This window comes from Natrix helvetica (assembly GCF_964273705.1).
Source record: "Natrix helvetica genome assembly, chromosome: 1".
In the NCBI taxonomy this organism is placed as follows: domain Eukaryota; kingdom Metazoa; phylum Chordata; class Lepidosauria; order Squamata; family Natricidae; genus Natrix; species Natrix helvetica.
This window is the reverse complement of record NC_138548.1, coordinates 71,239,241-71,258,846: the sequence shown is the minus strand read 5'-3', so window position 1 is coordinate 71,258,846 and position 19,606 is coordinate 71,239,241. Positions and strand designations below refer to the sequence as shown.

At 41.2% G+C, this 19,606-nt stretch overlaps 1 protein-coding gene across 1 annotated transcript in view; it reads right to left on the bottom strand.

Annotated features, from left to right (window-relative positions):
• ITPKA (inositol-trisphosphate 3-kinase A) overlaps positions 1–19,606 on the bottom strand; it is a 58,551-nt gene that overhangs the window by 10,025 nt on the left and 28,920 nt on the right. The window contains exons 2-3 of the mRNA XM_081935737.1: positions 3,970–4,066; positions 1,963–2,176 (exon numbers count right to left, since the gene is read on the bottom strand). Coding sequence (XP_081791863.1) covers positions 1,963–2,176; positions 3,970–4,066 — 311 coding nt within the window. The remainder of the gene's footprint in view (positions 1–1,962; positions 2,177–3,969; positions 4,067–19,606) is intronic.

Below are 19,606 nucleotides of genomic sequence, written 5' to 3'. Positions count from 1 at the left end.
AATGATTTAAGATTTTATGCGAGGGGTCCTTTATGTGCTTTCCAAGATTGTGTTGTTTTCTTGAAGATGTTTCATTACCAAAATAGGTAACATCATTATTGCTTTGGGTTTTTTCTCCCTTTCTTTTCACAGTATAAGAGTTCTATATTGATTTCCTTTTTTTATTCAGGATTTTCTAGATTGTGAACTGATTTGTGATCTTTATGGGTGAGAAATTCTAAATGTACGTATATGTTAAGTAATCCTAAAAAGAATGCATTGGTCTCTTAGCATAGCTAGCTAATCTCATTCAGAATAGAAGAATGTGACATTTTATGACAGACTCAGACCACAAAAAACACATTGAAAAGAAGACTAATTCCACAGTTTTTTCCAAACATGGAACTACCCAGCTCTAGAATTATAAAACTAGAAGAAAAAGAAGAAGAAAAGTCAGTTTGTTTAACTTCTAAATCTCTTTTCATTAAAGTTTTATTTAAAAAGAACTATTTCAAAAGAAATGAATTTTTCATTATTAACTTTTGGTCCTGAACTTGTTTGAAGACTATTGGGGGAGGGCAGGGGGGGGGGGACAATTTGATGAGGAATATTTAAATATATTTCAAAGAATTGTATAGTTTTTTCCAACATTTTTAAACAACGTTTCATTGAATAGGAGCATAATATTTGGACCAACTAAGTTAAAAATGTATATGGCAGGAAGAAACAAGGCAACAGTATATTTTCAACATGACAATGTAGACATTTCTTCTAGGGTTGAAACTTTTTAAAATTTGAGCAACTTTTTACTGTAGGGACAATGAAAATTTTACAATGCAAAATAGACATATATTTAGAGATTTAATTTAATGAATCCTGCTTCAAGTATATTTTAAAGCCACAATCTGTGCATAATGTTCCTTATCTAAATAAGAAATAATCTGTATGTTGAACAAAAAATTGACTCTACCCCTAGTAACATAGAAGTGCAAGTTGTGACAAATCAGTTCTGACGCTAGTTTCACCATACTCATACAATCAATTCATGTTCCTGCACAGAAAAATAATTCATAATTTGATTGTGAGACCTGATATCAAGCTCAGAGATAATTCAGCTGAAGCTTGACCAGTGAAACAACATCAATTCTTCTATTAATCTTTCTATGGATGTGTCCAAATTGAGTAAATCTTGCTAGAAAATGCCACTCACTTCCATGAACATGTCCTATATGCAGTTCAGTTTCTGAAAGCGATATAGGGTTTAGAAAGTGGTGTTCCTTATAAAGAAAATATTTGTGGATGGACAGAAGATCTGGCTACAAACTTGTTTCAGCATTTTTTTTTAGCAATAAAAATACAAAATTGAAAAATTGAAAACGTATCAATAAATCTAAAAGAAACAAGCAAGCAGTCTGTAAGGTAAAGATAAAGGTTCCTCTGCATATGCGTGCTAGTCATTCCTGGGGGCTCTAGGGGGCGGTGCTCATCTCAGTTTCAAAGCCGAAGAGCCAGCGCTGTCCAAAGACATCTCCATGGTCATGTGGCCGGCATGACTAAACGCCAAAGGCGCACGGAATGCTGTTACCTTCCCACCAAAGGTGGTCCCTTATTTCTCTACTTGCATTTTTTACGTGCTTTTGAACTGCTAGGTTGGCAGAATCTGGGACAATGGGAGCTCACTCCGTTACGCGGCGCTAGGGATTCGAACCGCTGAACTGCTGGCCTTTCTGATCGACAAGCTCAGCATCTTAGCCACTGAGCCACTAAGCAGCCCATAGGGCAGCTTAAATTACAAGTGCTGCTTCAAAATAGTTATTTTTCAAAATGTCCATAACTCGGATAGTATAATAGAAAGGGATCTGCTGTGAAGTTCTACTGTTGACCTTCCATGAGCACTCTAAGGATATCTAGCTTCCAAATTATCCAAATTATCAAGCAAATTATCCACAATGAGATGGGAAGCTGTTGTTTAAGATCTCCCACCTGACTCCCATTTTACAATCCATCACACAAGGCCCTTCAAAATTAGCTAGAAGATCATCCAACTGTAAATAGGACTCGCCATCTCTCTCCACCACACCATGGAAGACGGGGACACAGGAATGCAGTGAATCTTTCATCAGCAGTTCAAAGCACTTCTCCTCGTTCTCACAGTGGCGTTTCAGAATCGTCCCAGCATCGGCTGCTTTGAAACTTCCTGCAGAAACAAAACCATGATGTTACTGGGATTTTCAAAGGCCTCTCTTCACAGTTCAGCTGCAATTAGCAGCAGCGGCCTCACGATTCCCTATCCAGTTCTGCTCCAATTTAGTGGAAACGTAAGTTAGCATCCTGTAAAAAGATAAACGAGGCTTTGGTAAAGGGCAAAGAAGAGCCACTAAGGTGATTAAAGGCCTGAAGGCTAAAACATATGAAGAACGGGTGGAGGATTTGGGTTTGGCTAATCTAGAGAAATGAAGGACTAGGGAGAGGACATGAGAGTTTCAGTATTTGAGAGGCTGTCACAAAGAAGAGCGGGTCAATTTATTTTCCAAAGCAAAAGAGGGCAGAACAAGAAACAATGGGGGGCTGGACTAGAAGACCTCTAAGGTCAATTCCAGCTCTATTCTATTCTGATTCTAAACAAAGCCAGGCAATAAACAGCCCTTTCATAAAAATCCTGTGAAAAACATCTACTTGAAACATTTAAATATATTTAAGTCCAGATACACATGGCTGCACAAAAGCTTCACAGAAGCAGCTACGAAATGACTCAGGAGCCAGATCCGGTGATTAAAAATACACTGTCCTACTGCTATGACTTGAACTGATCATAACTGAAACAGTGGCCAATGGTATTAGAGTGTATAAAACAAGAGTAGATATAGGAACAAGCTTGGGTTAATGGGACATATGCTAAAAGCTGACCTTTGGAATGCAGCATGCATTTTGAAGCAATTCAAAATAATTTGTTGAGAAAAAGTAGCCATTATGTCAGCATGTAATTCCCCCAACTCCTACCCCAGAAGCTGGAAAGAATAACTCTGAAATCTCTACAAATTTTAAATTCAAAGCATAAGTCATGTTTGGATAATCGAAAGATGGATGAGAATAAAACGTGCTTTTAAATCACGGGCCAATTAAATCATGGTGAATTTTGAGAGAGGTTTTATGGTCACTTTTATATTTAAAAGCAAGAAAATTTGATGTTAGGAAATCTGAGGTTTCAAGATTCTTGTGAGATTTCGGTAACGTTGGAACAGCATCATAGTCAGGGATGGGCTTCAAAAACTTTAGCAAGGGGTTCTCTGCCCAGTTGCTGGGTGGGCGTGGCCATTGTATGCGTGGCCTAGTTGGCCTCCTGCACCATGGTGGGTGGGAGGGGCTTTTTGCCCTCTCCAGGCTCCGGAGGCTTTCCTTGAGCCTCCGGGAGGGTGAAAACGGCCTCCCCAGGCTCCGGAGGCCCTCTGTAGGATGGAAATGGGCCTGTTTCCCAAACTTCCACTAGGCCCATTTTTTGCCCTCCACAAGCCTCCACACACGCCCTGCACTTATCTGCATCCAAAACGGGCTGCACGGGGACTCCTGGGAGGGCGGGGCAAGTCAGGAATGGGATTTGGGGATTCTCTGAACTGCACAGAATCTTAGGTAGAGGTTCTCCCGAACCCCTGCAAACCCCCAGCAGCCAACCCTTGACCATACTCCCAAATAGCCCATCATCCAACTGCATGGTTTACCGACCCATCTAATATTTTAATAAAGTCCACCTTTATTTATGTAATTATTTAAATGTGCATGGTTATTAATTCTCAAAATCCAGTATGGATTTTTAGATAGAAGGAATTATGTAAACACTCTTGATCTGAATATTGAGAAATAAATTATCAGCTCTGATTATGAGTATTCTTTATAACTAGGAGTTCTGCAGGGAGATTCAAAGTTTTCAACTTCAATCATAATTTTTAATTATATTCTACTATAGTAGATCAATTAAAGAAAGAAAGTTCTCACCAGTGTGACCAGCCAGCTGCACCCAAGAATACCGCTTTTTGAAGGGACTGATGACTGGCAAATTGACAATTGTCTTTATTGTCTGCCATGCCTTTTTCTGTAACACACAAAAAAAGATAAAAGGGGTAATTGCATATGAACATCTACACATTGTATGAAGGGGTATAGCCTCCATCCATTTCCAAATTAGCCACCATTAGATAAATCAGATCCTCATGTAGAGATCCTGATAATCCTAATAAATTTAGAATGCATTCTAGTTTAAGGCTAACAGGGCATAGGATTTATTCATGTTATCTAAGATTCACCAATATAAAACTAATTAACAAAATCCAAAATCTTATGAAACTCAGGCATGCTCTCCTTGTGCTCATATGGAATTCTGCTTTGCATTTTTCTGGATCACATTATCCGGATGCCTTAACTCAATAATCTTTTTTTTCCCTTCCTTAAAAATAAATAAGCAACAAACCTGGCACTGCAGGAGCCAAATGAAATAAAAAGAATTCCTTGAAAAATTGTAGAAGGATCACGCCTAGTTTTGAATAGGCTCCCTTTATGGATCAAATGCAATGGGTTATGTCAGTGGCGTAGCGTGGGTTGTCAGCACCCGGGGCAAGGCAAGTAATTTGCGCCCCCTAACCCGTGGCAACCCACGCTACGCCACTGGACTCGGGACATGAAGGGAGCTCTGAAGCAGCCGTCCTCCTTAGCAAAGCTCGCAGCGCCCTCTATAGGCCCGAAGTAGAATCATTTTCTTCCCTCGGTTCTGGGAAAAAGACCTTGGAGGTCTTCTAGTCCAACCCCCTGCCTAGGCAGGTATAGGGCTTCCTGCCTAGGCAGGGGGTTGGACTAGAAGACCTCCAAGGTCCCTTCCAACTCTACTATTGTATTGTATTGTATTGTAAAATAGGAAAAGGAAAGCCGCCCGAGGTCTTCACTTGCTCTAATTTAAACGTATCGCGTTATTAACGTCCCTCGCCCTGCCCAGCAGTCTTCAAGAGACCCAGATCTGCAGAAGAAAACTTTGGCCCTCTTTCATGCTCTCGACCCCGGGGAAGACCTGCTCGCGTCTCTTTTGTATTAAACGTGGGAAGCGTTCCTCGGCTTCATTCAATTCAAATTCAGCCTTGAAATACATGCAAGTCAACAGCAGAGAGCTGCGAGTGCGAGCGCGCCCCCCCCCAGATGTTGCGCCCGGTGCGGCCGGCCCCCCCTGCACCCCCCACGCTACACCACTGGGTTATGTACTTTCTCCACTGACTAAATGAAAGCAAGTTACTGTATTCATATAGAACTTCGACTTAATCTTTTTTTTGTCCAAGGTGTTTATTCTCCATGGTGAATACTGTATATATAACAGTGTGTGGGTGCATACACACACAAACACACACACACACACACCATATCTTTCAGCTACATCAAGATCAAGTCAACTGGCAAGGTGAGAAAAAGTCCTTCTAAGCACAGATTGCTATCCCGGTTTGGGTTTAAAACAGGTCCTGTTGCTCAAATGAGCTGCTGACCCAAGTTCTTGCAATGTAAAACACATATTGTTTCTGCAGGGACTGTCCAGGTAAATAAATGCTTTTCTCTCTCTCCAACCTGCTGGACCCATGTGCTGAGCTCTATTTCCATGCTGAGATTGTTGTTCGTAGCATCGTGCCATGTACCATTCAATGCCTTACTCTAGAACCCTGATGGCGAACCTATGGCACGCGGAGCCGTGTCGCCCGGCACGCACAGTGTCGCGTTCTTCTGCTGGGTTTCTGGCATGCAGGTGTGTACAACAGTCAGCTGGCCTTTCTGCGTGATGCAGTGCCAGAAACTGAAAGAGCTGGCCTTCCGTTTTCCAGAGTGAGGATGCGTGCCGGGCAGCTGATCGTCATGTGTGCATGTGCAGCAGTAACTGGAAGACTAGCTGGCTGGCGCACATATGCATGCCACAAACTGGAAGTTCGTTTTCAAGTGTGTGCATGCCCCCTGGGCAACTCCTCTTCTGGGTTGCAGCCCTGATGGGTGCCCCGCGCACAAGCGCAAGGCCCGCACACGCTCCCTTTCCGGCAACTCGGTGTCAAAAAGGTTCACCATCACTGCTCTAGAAGATTACGCTAATATATTTTGGAGTACCACTAAATGGAAAAAAGGCACATTAATTAGATTCAGTAATTGCATATTTTATTTAAAAATATTTGGGGAGAGAACGTTAAGAAAAATGGCATGAGGCTGATGGACAAGCTTTAACCACTGAGTTTTTAAAAAAAAATATTATTAGGAATGGAGAAGGGATCTTATCGCTTAGCCATCCTACACTGCTTAATTTTCACGGCTCCTGGTGTTTTTCTCAAACTTGTTCTTTCAACTTGTTCTTTTTAAACAAAATCATGCATTTTTCCTACTTCCCTGAATTTTCATACTCAACGGTATAATAAGCCTACGCAAACCCACTAAATGTCTTTATGATAATAAGAAAGAAAGGGGGGTAAGACTAATTACCGCTCATCCTTTTCTTTTTCTTTTTTCACTTTTGTACAACCTTAGAGAGGAGCTGATAATTTCAAGGTTCCCTGTGTTACGGCTAAATATGTGGAGAATGTGTTATGTTGCCACATTTGGATCAAGTCTTATTTTAGCAGATCATATTCATCTGAAAAGCCAAAGGGAAAACATTATTGTGGTTGTCCGACTTATAGCTAGAATAATGAGTGCCAAACTAGTGCCATTGTGATGTGAAGAACTGAAAACTCCACCATACCCTCCAAGCCAGCATACTACCTAGGGATAATGCAAATTGTATAAATATACTAGAATGTACCAAATTGGGAAAATTGCACTATACCAGGGGTGTCAAACTCAAGGCCTGTGGGCCGAATCCAGCCCATGGGGCCCTCCTGGAAAATGTAAGGAGAAGATCCACATCGCTTCAGCCCAATCTACCTGCATTGCTTCGGCCCGGTCTACCCAATGCGAAGAGGAAACATGCCAACAGTTTGGGGAGTGGCATCAAGCTGGCCATGCCCACCCATCTGGCCACGGCCACCCAGTCAGCCATGCTCCCCTCCCAAGTCAACCACAGCCCTTATGCGGCCCTCAACGAAATTGAGTTTGACATCCCTGCACTATCACAGCTGCACAAGACTGCTTAAAATATCTCTTTATAAGGCTGGAGAGAAAATGGTAAGAACTATTCTTGTTGTGCAATCTCGGGATTGATCAGACAAGATAGAACATGCAGATTGGTTCCCTGTGAACCATTCCAGTTTCTTTTCTTTATTCTGAGTATATCAAGAGTAGGAAGATGTTAGTTTCTCTGACATACTGATTTTTCAATTGCTATCTAAGCAAACCCAATTCAAGTAATGCATAAAAATAGAGCTATAGCTCTCCTCACCTCAGGGTTGGGTTCCTGCCAGTTCTAACCTCTTCTATAGAAGAGGTTCCACAAATCTACTGTGCCGTTTAGAACCGGTTCCAGATCCCTCCCCCCGCCTGTCCGCACCACGCTTGCCCCACTCACCGCTCACTGATTGGCTGGCTCACCAATCACCCCACCCGCCTCTAAGAGTCGTATCTAAACCTTAAAGTCTTAAAGCTGTCAAATTTCAACCTCACTGGAGGTTTTTTTCTAAAGGTTAGGGGTGCAAGGGTCTTGTAACTTGACAGCTTTAAGACTTGCACACTTCAATGCCAGAGTTCCTGAGCCAACATGACTGGAGGAGGAATCCTGGGAGTTGAAGTCCACAAGTCTTAAAGCTGTCAAGTTTGAACACCTCTGATTTTTTTTTCTAAAGGGTTAGGGGTGCGAGGGTCTTGTAACTTGACAGCTTTAAGACTTGCGTGCTTCAAATGCCAGAGTTTCTGAGCCAACATTTTGGTTGCTAAGCAAAAGCGTTGTTAAGTGAGTTTCACCACATTTTACAAGTTGGCCACGCCCACCCAGTCACATGGCTGGCAAGCCACTCCCACCCAGTCACATGGCTGGCAAGCCATTCCCACAAAGCAGGCCACACCTACAGAAGAGGTTCTAAAAAAACTTGAAACCCTCACCTGCCTCACCTTCTCTGTCTGCCTTTGGAAGAACCAAATTATTTTATGACTTAATTGCTCTATAATCATTCCAGAGAATAACTATCTTTCTGCCAGCAACATTACTGTTTTTGTGAAAGAAGCTGTGTCTAGAATGTCTAGAATGCAGCTGCTACTAAATTCCCAATAGAGTTAATTAAAAACTTCAGAAAAAAAACTTAGCTGACAACCTTTTTACACCTAACAACACAGGGGTTGTCTTTCTGATGCATTTTTTCTTTCTTTCTGCATTTTTCACAGTGTAGACCTCTGAAATCCATTGCTGTGGGGTCTTCTTTGTATAGCGACACCCATGTCAATTCCTTTTTGGACCTCCTCAGCAACCTGAGACTACTGCTTTTTCTTCTTTTCCTTTCTACAATTTCAACTCTCCTCCAACTTCTTCTTCTCAGCTTCTTAGTCCATTTCAACTCCCCTCCCCTTTAATATGACTGCCTCTCTTTTGAAATTCTTTCATCTAGGAGGTAAGATGGCAGGCTGTGTCTAACTCTTCCATTCTGCCACAGTTCTGTTAGCATAGAAAAGACCAGCCTTAAGAGGGTCAGGTCGCTGACTGCACAACGAGGTTATTATATAACGTGATGACTCAATTAATCCACCTTCTGGGTAAGCAATAATACAGTGAACTATAAATTAATCAAATAGGCTGGATGTACTTATGCAAAACTATAACACAAAACAAAAACAAATCTTATGCAAGCTTAATTCTAATCATTGTGAAAATCCAGCTGCTAGGAGTTCAACTGATTTTGTTTAGCATACTGTTTGTACAAAGCCAATGCCTTACATAAGTATATTAGTATGGTTAGATTTGTTTACCTGGTTTCCCAGATCTATATACAATTTGTTATTATGTTCTCACAGTTCCCTGTATTCGCCATTTGCTTTTGTAGATTTATTCAAATGTCATACTTTTAAAAAAAGAATCAGAGAAAGCACCATTCATTTCGAAAATGCTACTATGTACTATGTATATATACAGTACTGGAAACCATACAACTAAAAAGTAAGATTCAGCGCCATTTAATTCAGTGTTACTGATGTTTCTCCTAACAATGCTACCACTTTTAGGAATCGCAGACTTGCTAAACACAGGCAATTCCCAGTGGCCTACTCTAAGCAGAAAAACACATGGTCTTTTTATGTGTCCATGTACTTATTTACTTATAGGGATTATATGTGTGATTACAGCAGAAAATGAGAACCTAAGATACATAATGTGGATAAGTGGGCTGTGCCTCTGTTGCATAAAACTGGGTGTTGGCACAAAAGAGGTGGCATGTTAAATGTTGACAGCGAAGTTAAAACCAGGGCATTTCACTATAAAGGAAAAAAAAAACCTTTTCTTTCTTTTATTGAAATATTTATTGGAAGGAAAAAGTATATTGCATCCTAAGATCAAAACCGCCACATTTTACATGCAATATTGAAAGATAGAATACTTATTATGTGAACACTTCTTATAAGGCATGGGTCCTTATAAGCTGTATGCGGGCCGTCAAAGCCATTAATCCGGCCCACGCAGGACCATGAGGCTGCCCCGCCCACATCACTTCGCCCACAGGACTTGGGGGTGCAGGACTTACTTTCGTGAGCCCCACGGGCTGGAACTGAAAGGTAAGACCAACAATTTTGGCCTGCAGTGACATTCTGGAGGTGGGGGAGGTAAAAAACGGAATGCACAGATACCCCAGGAGGCCAAAAATCTGGCTAATTGGCGTCATTTTTGGCCAATAAACCGAGGCATTTTTGCCTGTTTTTGGCCTGCAGAATACTTCTGGGGGGGTGGGGTGAAAAATGGGGCACACCGACGCCCCAGGAGGACATAAAACTGGCAAAAATGACCCGTTTTCCACCTCCTCCACCTCCAGAAGATAAAGAGAGATAGACAGAGAGAGCGGGGAGAGAGAGAAATGGGAAAGAGAGATAGGGAGAGAGAGAGAAAGAAGGAGAGGGAGAGAAAGAGACAGCGAGAGATTTTTCAAGCTCCTTGTGGCTGAGAAGAATTGCTGCAAAACTGAGTTTCCTGAAGTGGACGATTAGACTCCTAAACAGCTGAAAAAACAATCTAGTAAAAAGAAAAGGCAACCAAAAGAGCAACATGCAAACAAAAGCAAATAAAACACCCCAGGAGCAAAACAAATTAAAGTTTAATTTGTGTGCATTGGTCAATGGGATGTTAAAGTGGCCACGCCCACACAGACACATGACCTAGCCACACCCACCCAGTCACATGACCCTCTAGCCACACTCACCCAGCCAGTCCGGCCTCCCAACAGTCTGAGGGACCGTAAATTGCCGCCTTGTTTACAAAGTTTGAGGACCCCTGTTATAAGGCATCTCTTTACCAGCTTCCTTCAGGTAAGGATACCCCCTTCTATACATCTACATTCATGTCCATAGGAGGAAGAACCTAAGGATGCCATTGTTCATGCTGTTCGCCCAGAAAGGACAGTGCAGGATTATTCTTTGAATGAAAGCCATACAAGTACAATGTACCATACAAACTGTATGCAGTGATGTCAAGGGGAAAATAGTATAATTTTAGCAACATGGGTGGGGTGGTGGTGGATAGTCTATTAGTTTGTAAGGAGCCTTCCTCCTTCCTGAATAACTGTAATGGACTACAATTCTACTGCAGATCCCTCTGAAGAAAAGCCCACTTTGAGTTTCGTATCTTACAATCAGGTAATTTGTTTAGGTGCCTTATGTGCTGATATCTCACTTTTGTTCTAACAAATTCCAAAGCATGCTGCTATATAGCGATAGAGATGTCTATGGAGATTTCAGTCATCCAGGTCATGGTTGTCCCAAAGGTGCTTTTTTCAAGAGGCAGCGGAAGTTGAGGATTTATACTCAAATCCTTCCATTTCCCACCATCCAGTCAGAGCTGAAGAAGTTTCTTGGATGAGAAGCGAAATGTCTTTAAAGTAAAAACAGAAAGTCCGGTTGCCTCTTGAAGAAACCACCTTTGAGATAGCAATAGAGATACCCAAAGGTCTATTTTTAAACCAATCTATTACCAGCAAGTTTTTGTTAATCCTCCAGTCCAATTTCCAGCTGAAAATCAGGATGTCTATGTTGACCTGGGCCTGTCTACCTAAATGTACATACTCTTACATTAAAAAACTGGGGAGTTGACATAACAGAAAATCAGGCTGTTGGCGAAGAAAAGTCACTCTAGCTTGTACACAAGGAACAAAATGTGTACAAAATGAGATGCCAAAAACGTGTTTAATTCACTCTTCCTACTTGTCTTCATTATGTGCTGCCTCTTTTCTTAGAATTTGTAAGAACAAGGTTCTTAAATCACCACATAAACCAGGCACTCAATATTGACTAGTAGTTATGATTTGAAGGGGCAATTTAAGCAGGGGAAGGCCAGGTTAGATGCCAAGAGACTATGAGTTCTAGTCCCGCCTCAGGCATGAAAGCGGGCTGGGTGACCATAATCCAGTCACTCTTTCCCAGCCCAAATGTCAGACTCGGATGACAAGCCAGTCAGTCAAAACCAATGGATCAACGCTCAGGTCATCTGAAAAAAACAGACGTGCACTTGTTGTGGGAAACCACTAGGAGAAAGAAAGGCACTTGGGTGAAAAAACATTTCTTAAGTCCCTTCAATATTATCTTCTCCAGGAAGCATTTGTTCCAAGGTAAATAGTCTCTCCTACCCAATTTAAATATGACTCACCTGTTATCAGTGAAATTTTTCTTGGTAGGATGAGATAAGAGCAGGAACAGCCCTAGAACAAGCAAGCCTTAACATGATACAACAACCACATTCACATACATTCAGGTGAATTGTGTGAGAAGAGCATCTGAATCTAAGAGAACTTAGATTCGTTAAACCACCTCACCCTTTTCTCTTCCGCGTACTTAAGAAAAACATTCTCTACTGAGAATTCTCTGGAACGGTATAGGGTTTCCTGCCTAGGCAGGGGGTTGGACTAGAAGACCTCCGCTATTGTATTGTATTGTATTGTATTGATGGTAACATGCACTCATCTTGCTAGCAAAGCACATATACAGATCCACAACAAATAGAAATGAAAAAGTTGAAAAAAAGCAAGTCAGTCACTTTTTACTTCATTCCCCATCAAGAACTAAGGAGAGAACCAACCTAGAACTGAGGAGAAATTTCCTGAAAATTAGAACAATTATTCAGTGGAACAAGTTGCCTCTAGAAATTGTGGGTGCGCCAACACTGGGGTTTTTTAAGAAGGGACTGGACATCCATTTGTCTGAAATGGTTTCCTGCTTGAGGCCTGCAGAGGGCTCCTGGGGGACTGGGGAGGGTAAAAATAGGGTGTGTGGGGCGTTTGGGAGGCCTGTAGAGTACTCCTGGGGGCCAGGGAGTGCAAAAAACTATTTTTTTTCTTGTTTTCCTCTTCGAAATCTTGGTGTGTCTTATACTCCGGTGCATCTTATAGTCCAAAAACTATGGAACATTAGTTCCCAACAGTCTTTTTTTTAGTTGCAACTAAGTATGGCAATATCCTTTCTCTGCAGTGCCCCTACAACATTGCCTTCATTTCATCCCCAGACCAGAGTAAGATAGGCCTAGATTGTCCTTAGTTCCCCAGGGTTAGTACAATACTTTCTCTCGTAAATTAGCAATACTAATGACAGCCACAAGCCATATAAACATTTGTTATTCTTTGCACCCTGTGACACTATATTGACTAGCCCAAATGAGATGCATTGACTATTTCATGCCGATGTGGCTATGTATCTTTCCCTTTCATCCTGACTAACTTTGTCTGCCCTCCTTATGCAGGTAGACACATCAGAGTCATACCAGCAACCTTCTAGATCAGCGATGGCGAACCTTTTTTGGCTCGCATGCCATACCTGGGGGGAGCGCAGGGGGGTCGTGTGCAGGCGTGCCACACCCATAATGCAATGCGCCACCCCCAAAGCGCATGTGCGCACTACAGGCGCGACCCCCCCTGCCCATTTTTGCATGCTTTTTTCGCCCTCCCCAGGCTCCAGAGGCTTTATAGGAGCATGGGGAAGGTGAAAACAGCTTCCGCCCCGGAAGCCCTCCGGAGGCTTCAGGGACTTTCAAGAGGCTTCCCTGAAGCCTTCGGAGCGCTCAAAACGACCCTCCGAGCAAACCGGAAGTCACTTCCGGTTTGCTCGGAGGGTCGTTTTAAGCGCTCCAAAGGCTTCAGGGACCTTCAAGAGGCTTCCCTGAAGCCTTTGGAGCAGTCAAAACAACCCTCTGAGCAACAGGAAGTCCGTTCCTGAAAGTCCGGTTTGCCCGTAGGGCTGGTTTTTTGCGCTCCAGAGGCTTCAGGGAAGCTCATGAAGCCTCCAGAGGGCCTCCGGGGGGCGGGGGGCTCTTTTCGCCCTCCCCAGGCTCCTATAAAGCCTCTGGAGCCTGGGGAGGGCGAAAAATGGCTTTAATAAAGGGTGAATTCAGCTGGCCAGCGCGCACATGACAAATGGCTCCGTGTGCCACCTGTGGCACGCGTGCCATAGGTTCGCCATCACTGTTCTAGATTGTCCAGCCAAGTCTTCTGTAAGATCTGTGGGTCTTTTAGCACAAAGCTTAAAAAGTTAAACAGTAGGATATAAAATAGTATAATGGTCTGAAATAATCTAGCAGGCTGAAATGATGAAATTAATCTTATGATCCACAACATAGCACAGTGGAATCTGGAATTTATTGTCAATAGAGAGAAAGGAAAGGGGCGAAATATCCTTAATTAAACTTCCTCCTTGTGACTCAGCTAACGTAGCTCTGATGGGTTTTTCTGTATGCATTCTAATCTATGACACAATGGGGTATAGGAGAAGAGGCAGAGGAAGTAGCCTAGAAATTATGGATAGGGCACAACTGTCGGGCTTGTCCCATTTCTGCTGCAGTGCTATGACCCCAGCACTTTCTCACCAGCTAGTGACATGCTGAAAAGGGACAGCAACAAAACTGGAGCTCTCAACCAATCACTCTGCTTAAATATGTACCGTACGCACACAATGAAGACAACAACATTTGGCAATGACAAAAAACCAAGCGCAATAGAGGAAATGGCGAAATGCTTATAGTGACTACATATATTTTACAAAGCTAATTATTTTTCATGCCCTGAAATGCCATTGCAAGGCATTTCACAAAGGGGAAATCTGGGATGGTGAGGTTTACATCTTGCCGTCTTTCCTTTTTTTTAAACTCAACAAATATCTCATCTCTCTGGCAGTTAAACTCAGCCTGTCGTCCTCTGGCATAAACAGGAAACAAGACCTCCGCAGAGGATACACCTGCTGAGTTTTCAGAAAACAGCAGCGATAACCTTTAGCCGTGTCTTGAGTATAGAAACCAGAATCACCCCAAGATGGTTATTCTCTAAGCCTATGACCTGTCAAAATGTTCATCACAGGGGGTAAACACTGCAATTGTATCACTTTATCAATGTCAACAGACTAAGGACGCTACTCTTGAGCATTCAAAGCTGTATCTGTTTTGACCTCTCCACCCTGAATCTCTTTGTAAACAGAATTATTTGAAAACAGAACTCTCTCCTGGTTTTGCAATGGCAAGGGATCAGAGCATGCAATGAAGTTGAACTGGTTAAGGAAGCATAAAAACAGAGGACATGCCAGGCTCTTTCCACAGGCACTATGCAATACTGGTCTTTGTTTACTAACACCTTTGTTAAGAAGAAAATCATATGTGAGGTGTAAGATCTATGATATTTATCAATGGGAAGAGGAGGAAGAGGCAGCTGCAAAGAAGGGCAGATACTGAAACACCCACGGTAATAATAGCCCATAGTTAACCATTCATTCATATTCCAAATATAATTCATCTCACATGCTTTTAGTTTATTCTACTGTAGCAAATCCAGTTCAGCTACTTCCTTCCTTCCTTCCTTTCTTTAATTTGGAGAATTTAATTGCAGTATGTCTAATATAGCAGAAGAAAAAGAGGGCTTGAAACAATAAACATTAAAAACAAGGCATAATTAATTAATCATTGGAGAGAAATTATATGAACATGCCTCTGGACTTCCATGGGATATGAATTGCAGGAAACTGCTGGGTTACCTATTAGCTCTCATTAGTGTACCCACCTATTGGGATAAATCATGCAATTATTACTCATATACATAACACAGACCATGCTGTGTTATGCTGAACTATCTATCGATAAGTGGTGCAGCCAAACATCTAACTGATCACATAGTCAGACAGCTACATATATCCATAACAATGCTCGTCTTAATATTTCTATCAAATGATTGGTTTTAACATGCAGAAAAAGAATACTGAAATGTAACAAAAAATGATAACAAACATTACCAAGAAAAAAATAATTTAATGGAATGAAGATCTAAGAAAAAGCACTGTTTTCAAACAGCGAATTACACTTGACCACATATTAGGTAATCTTTCCTCTGTAGCACAGGTATCAAACTCGATTGCGTCACATAACATCACATGATGTATCGTGACGTTATTGCCTTTGTGGAACTGCAGTGGGCGTGGCATATGTGATGCATCCGTCCCATGGGCCGTCAGTTTGACACCTCTGCTCTACAGAAATACAGATCAAGGTAAAACTATTCTTTTGGTGATCATAAGACATTCCGATTTTTCATGTATTCCAAATCTTTGGTTGTTCAGCATCTCATTTTCATCTTTAAACCTTTAACCTTCCAAATTAACATAAACATTAAACCAAAAGAGGACAAGTATATTTTGTACACAATAAAAGTAACACTATAATTGACAGGAATAGAAACTGGGGAAAAAATATGTGAGAGGGCTTTACCGGTACGAGCAATGTAGGAAGATAATTATAAACTAATTATTGATAAACATTTCTTAAAATACGAACATGGAGATCAAATACACGTGTGGAAATACAAATAACAAAATAGAAGGAAGAAGTCTTTTTTTTTCTCCTGCGTGGAAACACGTCAGTGATCTTCAGCAAATCAACTTAGCCTTTCCATAGCTTTCATAACTTTAAAGAACAGATAATGCTGTCATAGAGGATTATATGTTCTGAATAATTAATTATCAGAAAAGGCTTGGAGTGTTTGAAAGGCTGAATTAAATCTTGAAATGTCAGAACAAGGACCACAATGAACAGGCAGGAACAGGAGACTTATTCTACCTGCCTTTCTAATTTTTTTTTGAAAGCCAAACTCTGTATCTCACCTTTCACCTTAAATCCCCTTCATTTCAGTAACACTCCATGAAAGAGTATGAACTTAATAGCGTTATACTTTCAATATAGTAAGTGAAAGATGGGTGTTTTTACAAATAGAAGCCCAGCTCTGTAAGAATGTAAGTCAGCAGTATATGTTATCTAAAAGGGAGTGGTGTTTACCTACAGGAAAAACCACATCCTTCAGCAATTACTTTGCTTAATACCTCAGCACTTTCACACTGTCATCATACAGATTTCCCTAAGCACTATATCAAAGGGAGATTTAGTAATACCAAACTGCAGGTAAGAGCTGAAGCTTCTAGATATTCCTAGCAGCGAAGTTTGAAGAAGCAGAATGTCACAAAGGAAATCTTAGAATGAGCATTATAAAACTGGAAATATGGCCTTTTTTTCACTTAAGCAGAAAAGCAATTTGTGCCTATTTCTGAATTGTCCACACAAATATTCAGCCCATTTTTATAGATCTTTGCCTGGAATACCCCACGATAAAGCTATTTAACTTCAAAAGAATAATTTCTTATTATTACTAAATATTATTTATTACTAATATTTTATTCTGTTTAATATTGGAACTCCTTATCCTCCAAAGAGCTGAGGTATTTTTGCTAATACATAGTGCCTAAAGTGTACAAAGGCATTTTTTTAAACCTATAAAATGTGTGTTCTAATCAGATATGGGAATAGTAAAGGGGTTTTTAGAATGACTTAGACAGAATCAACATATGTATATGCATATAGATATATATGTGTAGGCCTGTGTGTGCACGCGCACACATACTTTACACAATATGCACACAAAAGGCACGGCTGTGACAAGTCTCTACAATCTCATTTATTTGAAATTCATCTGGAGAGTCATTTCCTCCTATTTTCAGGATTATCCAAGTGATTATCCTACTTAGGTACATCCATGCTGTGTTTCAGAGATATGACTGTATTAGTATATTGTATCTTTACTTTTACCTATAAGTACCTATTCCACTATATTGCTCCTCTACTCCAACACAGTTAGATCCTGCTTTTTTTCTTTCTTTTTCTTTTGGCTAGAATCCCCTTTCTTTTAATTCCCACAGCAGTAATCCTTTGAGGAAGATTAAGGTACACTATTACCTTAATTCACTAATTAGGTAATAGGTTTCTGAGTCCCCCAGACCTAGTATGACACAAGTCAGAGGCATACAAATTTAATATAAAAGCTACACACCAAACCACACTGGCTGAATTTTAGCACCTTGATCCAGTGAGTTCTTGGTCTTTAAAGAGGTACTAAGAATGTTAAATTATGTAAAGAGTATCTATAGTTCTATTAGGAATTATAAAGAATTGTAGGGTATCTAATAAGGAAATACATGCAGAAAAGTATATACTAATATTTATATACTAGTTACCTTTATATTTATATACTAATACCTTTATTTATTTATCAGTACAAATACAACACAAATATATAAAAAAAAGGCAACATTAAAAATAAAAATATATGGTTTTCTGCCTGCATGGTCTTCTGTGATGAAGCCGAAGGACAGAAAGAGGGAGTAGTGACCTTCCTCCCATATTTAGGCATACCAGGGGTTGTAACACAAATATATATATGTATGTATGTATGTATGTATGTATGTATGTATGTATGTATGTATGTATGTTACGGTGAAAGTCCGAAATCTGGTGAATGTCGACATTCACCAATCTCGCTTGGTGTATGTCCGAAATATTTGCTTATTTCTGACTTTCACCGAGAGGAGCGTTTTCACCTCTCTTTGTGAGAGGAGCTGCAGCTGCTTCTCTCAGCGCAATATCTTGAACCGAAATCTCATTTATGGGAAGTAACTTTTCTTTACAAATTACGAACGGGTTAGGGTTAGGGTAAAGCCCTAACCCTAACCCTAACCCTAACCCGTTCGTAATTTGTAAAGAAAAGTTACTTCCCATAAATGAGATTTCGGTTCAAGATATTGCACTGAGAGAAGCAGCTGCAGCTCCTCTCGCAAAGAGAGGCGAAAACGCTCCTCTCGGTGAAAGTCAGAAATAAGCAAAGAGAGGCGAAAACGCTCCTCTCGCAAAGAGAGGCGAAAACGCTCCTCTCGCAAAGAGAGGCGAAAACGCTCCTCTCGGTGAAAGTCAGAAATAAGCAAAGAGGTCTTTTCCCGTGTAAGGTTGAGATTGTCTTTGCAACGTTTCGGCAGGATCACACCTGCCATCTTCAAGCTGTGGGCTTACGAATCTACGAAAACATATATATATATAAATAATAAGTTAACATTATAACCAAATCTTATCAATAGAAACTAAGCACTTGCCAACATGCAATCGCTAGGTGATTGTTAGGACTCCCTGCTAACACATAAAGCCACAACTTTGTGAACTTTGCAAACCTTTGTAAGGCAGCCTTCAAAAACCACAAGTAACCTCTGAGTAATCCTTGACAATGTCACCAAAGACTTGACTAATAAAGGAAACCTGACTGAAGCAATCTATCACTCAAATATCACACAAGTAAAATATGAATGCAGATAGAGGATTCCCAATGCTATTATATGTACCCTCTCACTAAGAATTTGGTCTTACAAGAATTTGGGGTGTGTGTGTGTGTGTGTCTATGTATTCGTAGATTTTCACGGGTGTAGGTATGCTGGTGTTGTTGTATTTGGGTCTTTTTCCGTGTAAGATTAAATCAAGATGTAACAACACAGCCGACCAACCCGCTTACAGCAACAAAGCCCGCACTCCACACACAGACACACCAATATTTATAGAAAGACGGCAGCTCCGATCACACTTTGCTTGCACAAGCACGAAGCCAAAGGCACCAGCCTGAAGATAGCAAGTGGGACCTCGTCGAAATGCTGCCAAGATACTCTCAACCTTACACGGGAAAAGACCCCGAATACGCCAAGACATGTATGTATGTATGTATGTATGTATGTATGTATGTATCTTTATATCATATAATTTAAAATACTTCTCTCCAATGAGAATTCATTTATAAATGCAATGTTTTTGTTTCTTAAAATTGTAATCCAAACATTTTTCAAGCACTGAACATAGATTCAGTTCCCACAGCAATATAAAGTTTGGCTGAAATAGGTTAGGTCACTGATGGTGAATCTTTTTTGGCTCGCGTGCCAAAAGCGGGGGCTTTCTGGGAGCCTAGGGAGGGTGAAAACAGCCTCCCCCCCCCCAGAGGCCCTCCGGAGGCTTCAGGAGCTTTCCTGAAGTCTCCGGAGCACGAAAAACCGGCCCTATGGGCAAACCGGAACTTTGGGAACGGACTTTGCTTGTAGGGCTATTTTTCGTCCTCCAGAACCTTCAGGGAAGCCTCCTAAATGCTCCAGAGGGCGAAAAACGCCCCTACGAGCAAACTGGAAG